General features: G+C 42.7%; 1 protein-coding gene across 3 annotated transcripts in view; it reads right to left on the bottom strand.

The window, feature by feature from the left end:
* The window catches only part of RECQL4 (RecQ like helicase 4), a 58,313-nt gene that overhangs the window by 27,701 nt on the left and 16,167 nt on the right, over window positions 1–14,445 (bottom strand). For all 3 annotated transcript variants that reach the window (XR_011558769.1, XM_070748447.1, XM_070748448.1), the window contains exons 8-13: window positions 13,115–13,244; window positions 6,097–6,219; window positions 5,154–5,300; window positions 4,037–4,129; window positions 2,366–2,502; window positions 985–1,068 (exon numbers count right to left, since the gene is read on the bottom strand). Coding sequence is in view for 2 of the 3 variants with exons in the window: in XM_070748447.1 (XP_070604548.1) it covers window positions 985–1,068; window positions 2,366–2,502; window positions 4,037–4,129; window positions 5,154–5,300; window positions 6,097–6,219; window positions 13,115–13,244 (714 nt within the window). In the remaining variant the exon portion in view is untranslated. The remainder of the gene's footprint in view (window positions 1–984; window positions 1,069–2,365; window positions 2,503–4,036; window positions 4,130–5,153; window positions 5,301–6,096; window positions 6,220–13,114; window positions 13,245–14,445) is intronic.

The raw sequence follows: 14,445 nt of genomic DNA, 5'->3' as shown, positions 1-14,445 counted from the left end.
AGAAAAAGCCCTCCTGGTCCATCTTGTCTGCCCTTGTAGCGTTTCCTGTATTTGATCTTAGGATGGATCTGTGTTTATCCCAGGCAGGTTTCAATTCAGTGATTGTGGATTGACCAACCACATCTGCTGGAAGTTTGTTAGTTGATGATTGTTATGACAATGTAGTTTTAAATTAGTTTTTAACTTCTTAATATTGGATTTGTATTTGTACTGTATTATTGCTATGTTGTGAGCTGCCCCGAGTCCTCGGAGAGGGGCGGCATACAAATCTAATAAATTATTATTACTAAATTAATTAATTATCATCTACTACTCTTTCAGTCAAATAATATTTTCTCACGTTGCTTCTGATCTTTCTCCAGCCGCCCCGAGTCTGCGGAGAGGGGCGGCATACAAATCTAATAAATTATTATTAAATTATTATAACTAACTTCAGATTGTGGCCCCTTGTTCTTGTGTTTACTTTCCTATTAAAAACACTTCCCTCCTGAACCTTATTTAACCCTTTAACATATTTAAATGATTCAGTCATGTCCCCCCCTTTCCCTTCTGTCCTCCAGACTATACAGATGTCTTTCCTGATTCATTAAGTCATTCCTAATTGGATTGGACGTTTATATTGTTTTTATATATGTTGTAAGCTGCTCCGAGTCCTCAGAGAGGGGTGGCATATAAATCCAATAAATAAATGAATGAATGAATAAATGAATAAATAAATAAATGAATAAATAAGTAAGTAAGTAATAAGTAAATAAGTAAATAAATAAGTAATTAAGTAATTAAGTAAATTTACTGATTAAGTTCAAAACTGGAGGCTGGCAGGACCCTCCCCTGACCCTATCCTCAAACTGAGACTACAAATCCCACAATTCTTAGACTGCCCGGGAATTAGGGGCTTTGTGGGGCAGTACGTGAGGATCCTTTCTCTTTTGACCGCAAGGTAGCTTTTCGGGGGGGAGGGCGTTCCCCCCCCCAATGGCTCACCCGCTCAATGGCAGCCTCCCTCTGAGCCTTCGACATGCTGGAGTGGACGCAGACGGCTTTCAAGCGCTGAGGGAGGCCGGAGACCTGCAAAGGAAAACAGACCGGCCTCGTTCAGAGTTAGGCAAACATGGAACTGTTCTGGTTTCTGGTAGAAGTTTAGTAATTACAAATAACTCCCATTAAATGCATCATTTCATGAATAAAGCAACTCCATTTATTTCTCTGCTCTCCTGTACTTCAACACATTCCAGACATCACTCGGTCTGTTATCTCTCTCTTAGCCGCATTTCTCACATTCCTTTTCCTGCTTCACTTAGACAAGATTTATTTCCAAACTACATAGCTTTAAAAAACAGCAGCACTGACTAAATACAATACAAAATACTTGGCTTACTTTAGCGTGGCGAAAACACGTCCATATTTCTTTTCAGCAACATTGAAACTCCACCCTTCTTCTCCACTAGCCCCCTGACGTGCCAAATACCTCACTACAGTATTTAACCCATTCCTCTCCTTAATAACTTCTTCCAGACCTTTGCTCTCGATGTTTCTGCATCCTTCTGAATTTAGGGTTAACCCAGCGAGCGTCTGATTCTCCCTCACTAGATCCTGAACTCATAGCCCCATCCTGTGGCTGGCCTCCCACCTGTTCTACTACCTGTAACGCCAGGCCCCCCACTACTTCATAAACACTATCTGAATCTGAGTCCTCAATATCTTCATCATCCTCCAACTGATCAAGAGTATGTACAACAGGAACTACCAGCACCGTCTCCAGCAAAGCGACAGGAGCCAAGTCCCGGCTGCTTTTTCCAATTGCTGCAATTTTGGCTCCAGAAAAAACAATGCTGAATTGGTGGCATTTTGGCATTGGCTCACTTTGCCGTGCTGCAGAGTGTCTAAGACAGCGACGATAAACTCCCCCCCCCTCGAGTGACGAAAGAGTGTGTGCGTGCTCTATCGTGCATGCGTGAGTGCCCACACCCATAATTCAATGCCTGGGGAGGGCGAAAACAGCTTCCCCCATCCCCCGGAGGCCGAAAACTGCCTGTTTCCCAACTTCTGGTGGCCAGTAGGCTTGTGCTGCAGCCTCCCCAGGCTCCAAACGTTTCCCTGGAGCCGTGGGAGGGTAAAAAGACCCCCCCATCTCCCTGGAGGCTCTTCGGAAACCAAAAACTTATCCCAGAGCCTCTATGTGAGCCAAAAATCACCTGGCCATCACACACATGCACTTTGGAGCTGAGCTAGGGCAACAGCTCCTGTGCCAGCAGATATGGCTCCGCATGCCACCTGTGGTACCCATGTCATAAGTTTGCCATCACTGTCCTACAGGCTCTCCCCCCCTCCCCAGCTCCCAAGCCAAGGGCGTATTCCAGCTTACTTGGTCGTCCATGAGCGACACCAAGGGAGAGATGACCAAAGCGATACACGGGCGACGCTTGCTGTACAGATACGCAGGGAGCTGGTAGCAGAGAGATTTCCCCATTCCAGTCGACAAGACCACCAAGGTGGACAGCCCTGCAAGAGAGTGGAGCCAGCAGTCAGACTCAGAACTGGCAGCCCTCCTGGTCCATCTAGTCTGCCCTTATACTATTTCCTGTATTTGATCTTAGGATGCATCTATGTTTATCCCAGGCATGTTTCAATTCAGTTCCTGTGGATTTACCAACCACATCTGCTGGAAGTTTGTTCCAAGGATCTGCTACTCTTTCAGTCAAATAATATTTTCTCATGTTGCTTCTGATCTTTCCCCCAACTAACCTCAGATTGTGGCCCCTTGTTCTTGTATTCACTTTCCTATTAAAAACACTTCCCTCCTGAACCTTATTTAACCCTTTGACATATTTTAAATGTTTCAATCAAATTTCTACCTAAAGAGCATCTAGCCCACTCAACCCACTCGGTGCAAGATTTACTATGACAGCTAGGACAGAGGGTCAGTGAATGTCTATATGACGACCTTCAGGGTTAGCTAGATTGATTGACTGATTAGCCCTTTGGACATATCAAAGTGCAGAGTTCCAGACACAAATTATGATTAAAATCTGATAACAGTTTAAAATGGAATTGGAATAAAATACAGTTTACAATGAAATGAGAATAAAATATAATAATTTAATTTAATGTGTTAAATTTATAAGCTGCCCAACTCCTGTCGGACTCTATTTAATATATAGATAAATAAAAAACGATAAAATTATATTCCGGTATCACCCTTACAATCTACCCCAATCAGTCCCACATGTGCCAATCTCTACTGAACCCTTTTGTTCAAGTACAGTGCTGTGTTAAGGGTTATTTTCAGATTCTGGTCGCACATAAGGTCAATTGTTGTGATATGAGTGAAGACCTTCAGGGAAAACCTCCCCAGTACACGTGGCAGCCTGTTTCACTGACTGACAGGTCATACTTCGAAAGGTTCCTAACATGTAGCCTGAAACTACACGGCTGAAGTTCAGAAAGGGTTCCGAGAGATCTTGTGAATGCATAACAAGGGCAAACCGAAGCCAGCCAAGAGCCACCCGCTTGCCAGAAATACCTGGCCACCACCACAACTGCCAAGATCCCGACCCTCTGGAACCAGCTCCCCCCAGATATCAGAGTTGCCCCCACCCTCCTTGCCTTTCGCAAGCTCCTTAAAACCCACCTCTGTCGTCAGGCATGGGGGAATTGAAATTTCCCTTCCCCTTAGGCTTATAGAATTTAGACATGGTATGCTTGTATGTATGAGTGGTTCTTTAAATTGGGGTTTTTTAGATTGCTTTTAATATTAGATTTGTTTTCATTGTCTTTTTATATTGTTGTTAGCCGCCCCAAGTCTTCGGAGAGGAGCGGCATACAAATCTAATAAGTAAGTAAGTAAGTAAGTAAGTAAGTAAGTAAGTAAGTAAGTAAGTAAGTAAGTAAGTAAGTAAACAAGTAAGCAAGTAAGCAAGTAAGCAAGTAAGCAAGTAAGCAAGTAAGTAAGTAAAGAAAGAAAGAAAGAAAGAAAGAAAGAAAGAAAGAAAGAAAGAAAGAAAGAAAGGTGAAGGCTTGCTCCTTTATGCCTTACCTGAGAGTATCCTCATCACTGCTGTTTCCTGTCCTGGCCGGAAGGAGGAATATCCCAGCTCAGCCAGCGCTTGGAGCACTTCAGGAGGCGTATCTGGAGAAGACACAGCGCCCAACCACAGTTAGCAATGCCTCAGGGAAGACTCAGAAGGATGAGCGGAACAAGGACACCTTCCACCTGCCCTGTTGCCATTTCGGCTATAAGGATAGGGACTCTGTACAAAAGATTCCAGGTTCTGAAGAACTGAAAGTTTAGCAGGCCAGGACAACTGAGAACTTCAAAGCTGCCTCAATTACCCTGTTTCCCCCCCAAAAAAGACAGCGTCTTATGTTAATTTTCTCTTCCAAAGATGTGCTATGTCTTATTTTCAGGCATGTCTTTTTTTTACAATGAAAAAGAATTCACATTTATTGCTGAACAAAAAAATTGAAAAAGTTATTATATACTGTACAGTAGTTGTCATCACAAACCAGCATAACCAGCCAAAGTGTGAATCCTATCAAGAATTTCTTACTTCTACCGTACCATTATTTCCATGTACAACAATTAACGGTGTGGTATGTTTACCAATATTTATGGTTTGAACAGAAACGAAACCTCTCCTATGTCTTTCTTTCAGGGGTGACTTATTTTTGGGGAAACAGGGTAGTATACATTCCTTCTATATTTCTCAGAACAGCAATAATGACAGAGTTGGAAGGGACCTTGGAGGTCTTCTAGTCCAACCCTCTGCTTAGGCAGGAAACCATACATCACTTCAGGCAAATGGTTATCCAACATCTTCTTAAAAACTTCCAGTGTTGGAGGACCCATAATTTCTGGGGCCAATCTGTTCCATTGATTAATTGTTCTAACTGTCAGGAAATTTCTCCTTAGTTCTAGGTTGCTTCTCTCCTTGTTTAGTTTCCACCCATTGCTTCTTGTTCTACCCTCCAGTGCTTTGGAGAATAGCTTGACTCCCTCTTCTTTGGGGCAACCCCTGAGAGATTGGAAGGCTGCTATCATGTCTCCCCTGGTCCTTCTTTTCTCTAGATTAAGCATACCAAATTCCTGCAATTGTTTTTCAAATGTTTTAGCCTTCCTCCAGAATTTGTTTTCCTCGCAGCCCAAATCTTACCTCTCACCTTCTTATCTGGCCCCAATTCGTAGAAAGGTTCCATTGATGCAGGTGGAGTGAACGTTTCTGGTGCAGACCTCCATATTTGCAGGTAAGTTCCTTCCTGAGCAGACTGCTCCGGGGTGCTTTGGCTGTTCTCACTCTTTGCTGAGAAAGGAGAATTGACGTACAAATTTTTGTCAGAGGGAACATTGTGATTAATAACCTTGACAGCAACCCAAGCCAGCTTCACGATCGGAAACTTCAGATCGTGCAGAATGCAGCTGCGAGAGCAATCATGGGCTTTCCTAAATTTGCCCATGTTACTCCAACACTTCGCAGTCTGCATTGGTTGCCGATCGGTTTCCAGTCACAATTCAAAGTGTTGGTTATAACCTATAAAGCCCTTCATGGCATTGGACCAGAATAGCTCCGGGACCGCCTTCACCCGCACGAATCCCAGCAACCGGTTAGGTCCCACAGAGTGGGTCTTCTCCGGGTCCCGTCGACGAAACAATGTCATCTGACAGGACCCAGGGGAAGAACCTTCTCTGTGGCGGCCCCGACCCTCTGGAATCAACTCCCCCCAGATATCAGAGTTGCCCCCACCCTCCTTGCCTTTCGCAAGCTCCTCAAAACCCACCTCTGTCGTCAGGCATGGGGGAATTGAAATTTCCCCTCCCCCCTAGGCTTATAGAATTTATACATGGTATGCTTGTATGTATGAGTGGTTCTTTAAATTGGGGTTTTTTAGATTATTTTTAATATTAGGTTTGTTTACATTGTCTTTTTATGATTGTTAGCCGCCCCAAGTCTGCGGAGACGGGCGGCATAAAATCTAATAAATAAATAAATAAATAAATAAATGATGATGTTATGCCTTATCCCCTGGTTTAAGACAACCCAGAAATTATCTGGAAACAGATGCTCGAGTATGATGGACACCATAGGTCTTGTCCCTTACTTGAAATTTTTGTGTAAGCCGTATTGGTCATCTGAGCCACTTCCTCCAGAGTTAACAAGGGTACTTCCTCTTCATCAGCACAGCTCTTGTCCTCCAGCTGGGCATCGGTAGAAGGAGGTCGAGCTGTATAGAGGACACCAAAGGAATGCAAATACCATTTTCTGTTACTGTAGCTTGGTGATTGTAGCAGTATCTCCGAGACCGCCTTCTGCCGCAAGAATCCCAGCGACCGGTTAGGTCCCACAGTCGGCCTTCTCCAAGTCCTGTCGACTAAACAATGTCGTCTGGCGGGACCCAGGGGAAGAGCCTTCTCTGTGGCGGCCCTGACCCTCTGGAACCAGCTCCCCCCAGAGATTAGAATTGCTCCTTGTTTTTTGCAAGCTCCTTAAAACCCACCTCTGTCGTCAGGCATGGGAGAATTGAGATATTCCTTTCCCCCCAGGCCTATATGTTTGTGTGTATGTTTTGTTTTTTTAATAAGGGTTTTTTTAGTGACTTTTAATTATTAGATTTGTAATATATTGTTTCTATTATTGCTGTGAGCTGCCCCGAGTCTGCAGAGAGGGGCGGCATACAAATCTAATAAATAATAATAATAATAGCAATAGCACTTACCTACTGTATTTTTGGAGTATAAGACACACATCCCTCCCCCCATACAAGAGTGGAAATGTCAGTGCACGTTATACACCAAATGCAGCCATCTTTGCTGTCCTAAAGCCCCGCTCCCCTGCCTGCAGAGAGTTCTTGGGTGCTGGGGGATGGCAAAAAAAAAAATTCATCCAATTTTTGCAAAAAAACCCGGGCAAAAAATGGCCTGTTTTTTCACAAAAACGGGGCTGTTTTTGTCTTCTAATTACCTATCTAGCATGACTGGAGGAGGAATTCTGGGAATTGAAGTCCACTAGTCTTAAAGCTGTCAAGTTTATTTTTTATTTATTTATTTATTTTGTCCAATACACATTGAGGGGTTTAGTGGGTATGTAGCTATATACACATAGTAAAATACATGATGAAGGTTATAGAGGAGATACTCATAGTAAAATATATCTAAGAAATAATATAAAAGAAGATGTACTGATAGAACATATCAATGAAAAAACAGAAGAAGAGATATAGGAATAGAAGAAAGGTATAGGAGATATAGGAGAGCAATAGGACAGGGGACGGAAGGCACTCTAGTGCACTTGTACTCGCCCCTTACTGACCTCTTAGGAATCTGGAGAGGTCAACCATGGAGAATCTAAGGGTAAAGTGTTGGGGGTTTGGGGATGACACTATGGAGTCCGGTAATGAGTTCCACGCTTCGACAACTCGGTTACTGAAGTCATATTTTTTACAGTCAAGTTTGGAGCGGTTAATATTAAGCTTGTATCTGTTGTGTGCTCTTGTGTTGTGGTTGAAGCTGAAGTAGTCGCCGACAGGCAGGACACTGCAGCATATGATCTTGTGGGCAATACTTAGATCTTGTTTAAGGCGTCTTAGTTCTAAGCTTTCTAGACCCAGAATTGTTAGTCTATTTTCGTAGGGTATTCTGTTTCGAGTGGAGGAGTGAAGGGCTCTTCTGGTGAAGTATCTTTGGACATTTTCAAGGGTGTTGATGTCTGAGATGCGATATGGGTTCCAAACAGATGAGCTGTATTCGAGGATGGGTCTGGCAAAAGTTTTGTAAGCTCTGGTAAGTAGTGTGAGATTGCCAGAGCAGAAGCTACGTAGGATTAGGTTTACAACTCTTGAAGCCTTCTTGGCTATGTTGTTGCAGTGGGCTTTGGCACTTAAATCTTTTGTTATTAGTATACCAAGGTCTTTAACCAAGTGGGGATTATCTGTGATAATTTGATCATTCAGTTCGTATTTGGAGTTCAGATTCTTCTTCCCAATGTGTAGGACAGAGCATTTGCTAGTTGAGATTTGGAGTTGCCATGTGTTAGACCACACAGAAACAGCATCAAGGTCTTTTTGGAGAGTAGTTGTGTTATCGGTGGTGTTGAAGAGTTTTACATCATCGGCGAAGAGGACACAGTTGCTTGTGATGTAATCGCAAAGGTCATTGATGTAGAGAATGAAGAGCGTTGGTCCCAGTACACTACCTTGGGGGACACCGCTTTTAACTGGGACGGGGGTGGATATGGTGCTTCCTATTTTGACCACTTGTTGTCTGTTTGACAGGAATGCTGTAATCCAGCTATGGAGGGATCCTGAGATGCCATAGGATTTGAGTTTTTGGAGTAGTTTGTCATGGACGTTTGCAAACAGTGTACACGATTGTTTGTAAAAAGTATTCTGTTACACTAGTATTTTATTAAATATATTACTACACCATTTGGTTCAGAATACTTTTTTCCTTGTTTTCCACCTCTAAAATCTAGGTGTGTCTTATACTCTGAAAAATACGGTATACAGTGCACGATCTGAAGTTTTCGAACACTATTCAAAGGTAGCCCCATGTAGAGAGCGTTGCACTTTTGCCCAGGTCTGCCTGGTGCACCAGTTGCGGCCCTATCTGGACAGGGAGTCTCTATTCACAGTCATTCATGCCCTTATCACCTCAAAGTTTGACTACTGCAATGCTCTCTACATGGGGCTGCCTTTGAAGAGCATTCGGAAACTGCAAATTGTGCAGAATGCAGCCGTGCGAGCGGTCATGGACCTTCCCAGGTATGCCCATGTTTCTCCAGCACTCCGCAGACTGGCTGCCGATTGATTTCCGGACGCAATTCACAGTGTTGGTTGTGACCTATAAAGCCCTACATGGCATCGGGCCAGAAAACTTGTGAGACTGCCTTCTGCTGCATGAGTCCCAGCGACCGGTTAGGTCCCACAAAGTTGGCCTTCTCCAGGTCCCGTCAACTAGAGAATGTCATTTGACAGGACCTAGGAGAAGAGCCTTCTCTGTGGGGGCCCCAGCCCTCTGGAATCAGCTCCCTCCCCCCTGGAGATTTGCACCGTCCCCACCCTCCTCGCCTTTTGTAAGAGTCTGAAGACTCTTCTATGCTGCCGGGCATGGGGCAATTAGACTTTAGCCCTGACCAATGAATGTTATGTGTGTTTGTGATCTGAGTGGGAATGCTTGATTTTTTTAATAATTGGGGATTTTAGATTAATTGGATTTAAGACATTGTATTACATTGTTTTCCTTTATATGCTGTAAGCCGCCCTGAGTCCTCAGAGAGCGGTGGCATACCATGTTTCCCCGAAAATAAGACACTGTCTTATATTAATTTTTGCTCCAAAAGTTGTGCTACGTCTTATTTTCGGGGGGTGCCTTATATTTCTCAAATAAGACAAATTCACAGGCAGAAAAGCTGACACCCCCAAAGAAAGTGTACCGTACGGTACACTGATTACGGCACGGTACCTGTCAGTATGGCACCCACACACACAAACGACGGCTCTTATATGGTACAACAGTATACTCCCGCTATTGCAGCTTCCGGCTACCAGAGGAGCTACAGTCTACGCACTGTAGTGGAGGCTGTAATGGCGGTGAGACAGCAGCAGACTGTGTCTGCTGTACTGGACGGTACAAAGCGATGGAAGGAGCCAGCAGGGGACACCACATTATTACGGTACCGCAAAGAACAGCTTTGAATGGTACCGTATGTTTTTCCACCGTACCGTATGTAAACTTGACTACGCCTTATTTTTGGGGGCTGCCTTATATTAGCAAATTCTGCAAAACCTCTGACATGCCTTACTTTCGGGGTACGTCTTATTTTCGGGGAAACAGGGTATAAATCGAATAAATAAATAAATCCATCCATCCATAGATAGGTACCACTTGGCTACAAATGCATTCTAAGGCTCTTCTTTTCTAAATGACCAAGTCAGGACAATTTTAGTTTTGATCATTCTATCGATGCTTTTTTAATGCCCCTTCTACTGATTAAGCCTAATTAAAACTGGAAAATTGACCTTGAGAAATATTTGATATATGTAGAAGGATGGCTCTCCCCTCAGCTAATATATTCGGAACAATTTGATTATTCTTTGAAACGCATTGATCAGCGGAATCGGGAAAGAAAAATGGGAAATTATTGGCTCACATGAAAGCAAGAAGAGCAAAACAATTTTACATCTGGAATTCAAGCCAACAATAGTCAGTTGTGTAATGAGACAGAGGTTATTAATTACCAATTCAATTATTTTAAGGCTCAGTTACATTAAGATAAGACATGTGTAACTGAATTGTAAATAATTAATTTAATGAGAAATGCTGAATTGGAAGAAATCACTCAGGAAGATTTAAAAACGCAGGACAGAACCAATTATACTGCAAGGATTAATGGTAGAAATTTAACAATAACACCACAATAATCTATCAAACGTGTGAACGTGCTGGTTGCAGTAAATCCAGTTGAATGGTATAGATGGCGAACGTTTTCGGCAACGAGTGCTGAGAAGGGAGTGCGCAGGTGCCTTGTCGGCTGCGCAACCTGTAAGAGGAGTTGCAAAGGGGGCTTGCACAAGCATGCCCGTGTCAGGAAATTAACTTCCAGTTTCCAGCGTGCAATTGCACACCCAATACAGTGGTAACTCTACTTACGAACTTAATTCGTTCCATGACCAGGTTCTTAAGTAGAAAAGTTTTTCCCATAGGAATCAATGTAAAAGCAAATAATGTGTGTGATTGGGGAAACCACAAGGAAGGTGGAGGCCCTGTTTCTTCCCAGGAAATTCCTAGAGAGGCCCCATGGAGGCTTCTCCCCACCTTTTCTGGCCCTGTTTCCTCCCAGGAGATTCCTAGAGAGGCCCCACGGAGGCTTCTCCCTGCCTTTTCCAGCCCTGTTTCCTCCCAGGAGATTCCTAGACAGGCCCCACGGAGGCTTCTCCCTGCCTTTTCCAGCCCTGTTTCCTCCCAGGAGATTCCTAGACAGGCCCCACGGAGGCTCCTCTCTGCCTTTTCCAGTTACAGTTTCGGAAGCTTGGGTTTTCAAGTGGAAAATGGTTCTTGAGAAGAGGCAAAAAAATCTTGAATGCCCGGTTCTTATCTAGAAAAGTTCGTAAGTAGAGGAGTGTGTAGGTAGAGGTATCACTGTATGTTTATAAATTTATTTATTTATTTGATTTGATTTTTATGCCGCCCTTCTCCTTAGATTCAGGGCAGCTTACAACATGTTAGCAATAGCACTTTGTAACAGAGCCAGCATATTGCCCCCACAATCTGGGTCCTCATTTTACCCACCTCGGAAGAATGGAAGGGTGAGTGAATCTTGAGCCAGTGATGAGATTTGAACCGCTGACCTACAGATCTACTGTCAGCTTCAGTGGCCTGCAGTACTGCACTCTACCTGCTGCGCCACCCCGGCTCTAGCAGCCTCAGAGGTTCTTTCAATCTGAGGATCCTTAAGAGTTGCGATATTTGAAGCAAACTGAGCAACTCAATTTTAGGAGGACTTAAAAAACAGAAATGAAAATTGCTATTTGTTTTGCATCTGTCAAATGAGGAATTGGAAAAATCAGGACATCCAGGCTTTACTGTACAAAATGTAAAATAGGAAAAAATGTTGTTTGGATGTTGTGCATCTCAAAGCATGCCTTAAAAATGGACATCGGATTCTTCGTGCTGCTGCAGAAGATTCTTTTTTAACTCCTCCTTTTTTTAACTGGTCTTATCTAGCCAATTTGGTTTGGATTTCAAATCATAAATATTTAGTACAACTTTGGGGGGAAAAGGTAATAAATATGTAAATGTGATGCTAAACTATATTTATATTATTTTTATGAAGAGCTTAGGTTTTGCCAATGGTGGTGCTCATGAAAAAAAGTGATTAAAATTATATTATACATTATATACTGCTCAAAAAAATAAAGGGAACACTTAAACAACAGAATATAACTCCAAATAAATCAAACTTCTGTGAAATCAAACTGTCCACTTAAGAAGCAACACTGATTGACCGTCAATTTCATTTTGTTGTCGGCACATTCAACTTTGTACAGAACAAAGTGTTCAATGAGAATATTTCATTCATTCAGATCCAGGATTTGTTATTTGAGTGTTTATTATTTTGAGCAGTGTATTTTATATATAAGTACCAATGAAGTTTGGAAAAACCTTCATCTTCTAAAAATGAAGCACAATGTTCCCATATGGCTTAGATTTAATAAGCAAAAGGAATTAATGAATTCCGTATTGTTACTGTGTTGACAGAATATAGATTTTTTTTCTTAAGAATGTCATCCTTTTTTGTCATGTTTATTTTAATCACCACCAATGTATATAGATTTTTTTTCTCTTATTATGTAACCATCACTCGTTATATAACTACCCTTTCCTTTTGTGGTGGTGTTTATATTTCACTACAGTGATACCTTGTCTTATAAACTTAATTGGTTCCGGGACGAGGTTCTTAAGGTGAAAAGTTTGTAAGACGAAACAATGTTTTCCATAGGAATCAATGGAAAAGCGATGAATGCATGCAAGCCCAAAACTCACCCCTTTTGCCAGCAGAAGCGCCCGTTTTTGCGCTGCTGGGATTCCCGAGGCTCCCTTCCATGGGAAACACCACCTCTGGACTTCCGTTGCCAGCGAAGCGCCCGTTTTTGCACTACTGGGATTCCCCTGCAGCATCACAAAAACACGGAAGTCCGGAGGTGGGGTTTCCCATGGAGTGGAGCCTCAGGCGAATCCCAGCAGTGCACAAACAGGCGCTTCACTGGCAACGGAAGTCCGGAGGCGGGGGCATCCCAGCGGCGGCGGTGGGTTTGTAAGGTGAAAATAGTTTGTAAGAAGAGGCAAAAAAATCTTAAACCCCGGGTTTGTATCTCGAAAAGTTTGTATGACGAGGTATCACTGTATTATAGTACTTTTTAAAAAAACTAGATAAACAAGATAGATAAGGAAGGTTCTTTTGGGTTTTTTTTACTGTTTCTTTGTCCTCTCTCAAATTCAAAATGATGTTTTCAGTTACACAGAGTGAGTCTCCCTGTGGCTTTGAAGCAGCCTTCACTAACAACTGGCCTGGATTCTGCAACCAGACTTTCCAGTTGGATAACGTCAGCCAACCAGACCCACCTTCACTTTTGCACTGGGAAGCCCAGTGACCACGTCCCCCACATTTGAAGCAAGTGTCAGAACTTCGGTCCACCAGCCTGCCACCTCCACCAAACAGCTGCCCCTTTTTCTGCCACTTCTGCTTCCACACCTAGGCAAGACCAAAAATAGAGATGAGGCAAAGGGGGCCTGGTTCACCTTCCCTACGTAGCTGCTGACCTTAGGGAATTATCCAAGGAGCCTTCTCGTAGCCCACCCCACTTGTTCCAGCAGAAAAGGTTGCGGCACACCCCATCGGCCAAGGAATTCTGGCTGAAAGAGAAGAACCATTTATGCAATGGATTCAGCCCTGGGGAAATTCTGCCACTGGAAATGAGAACTGTTCCCACTCTTTTGGTCATCTGGTTGGGTATCAAAACCTGGTTCTGCCAGATGGTTTGGGGCCATAAGAGGGGTGCCTTTTTGTGGAAGTGGTTGATGGGGTAAGAAGCCCTCATTCCCCTACCATCCATTTCCTCAGTTCTAATTTTTATATAGCATTGTTTTTATTATTGCTGTGAGCCGCCCCGAGTCTGCGGAGACAAATCTAATAAATAAATAAATAAATAAATAAATAAATAAATAAATAAATAAATAAATAAATAAATAAATAAATAAATAAATAATTGTAACTGATTTTATTTATTTATTTATTTATTTATTTATTTATTTATTTACTTACTTACTTACTTACTTACTTACTTACTTACTTACTTACTTACTTATTTGTATGCCACCCCTCTCCGAAGACTCGGGGCGGCTAACAGCAATAATAAGACAGCATATAATAATAATCTATGTTGATCTTTTTAAGGTTGTAAGACGTCCTTATGAATGAAAGGAGCAGCGGATTAAATCAAATTAATAAATAAATAAAGCAGAAGAGAAATTTGGGCTAATCTTGCTTCCTCTTTCAGTAAGTCCCGTGGTTTTAACTTCTCATGCAGGAAGTCTTCATCTTACCAACATTCATTTAGTGACTGTCTGAAGTTAGAATGGCAGGTTTTTCAGACGATCATTGCAGCCTTCACAAGGTCACCTGATCAAAATTCAGATGCTTGGCAACTGTCACGTACTTAGGACAGTTTCAGTGTCCTAGAGTCATGTGATCTCCCCTTTTGCAACCTTCTGACAAGCAATGTCAATAGGGAAGCCAGATTTAACTGTGTTGCTAACAATTTATTTTTTTATTGGATTTGCATGCTGCCCAACTCCCGAGGGACTCTGGGCGGCTGCGAATTGCAGCGATTCACTTAACAACTATGGCAAGCCAGCTCAGGAAGCTCAAACTGCCCAAGGAGCTGCTGATCCAG

This window comes from Erythrolamprus reginae, chromosome 3 (genome assembly GCF_031021105.1).
Source record: "Erythrolamprus reginae isolate rEryReg1 chromosome 3, rEryReg1.hap1, whole genome shotgun sequence".
Taxonomy (NCBI): Eukaryota; Metazoa; Chordata; class Lepidosauria; order Squamata; family Dipsadidae; genus Erythrolamprus; species Erythrolamprus reginae.
This window is presented reverse-complemented; position numbering and strand designations above follow the sequence as displayed.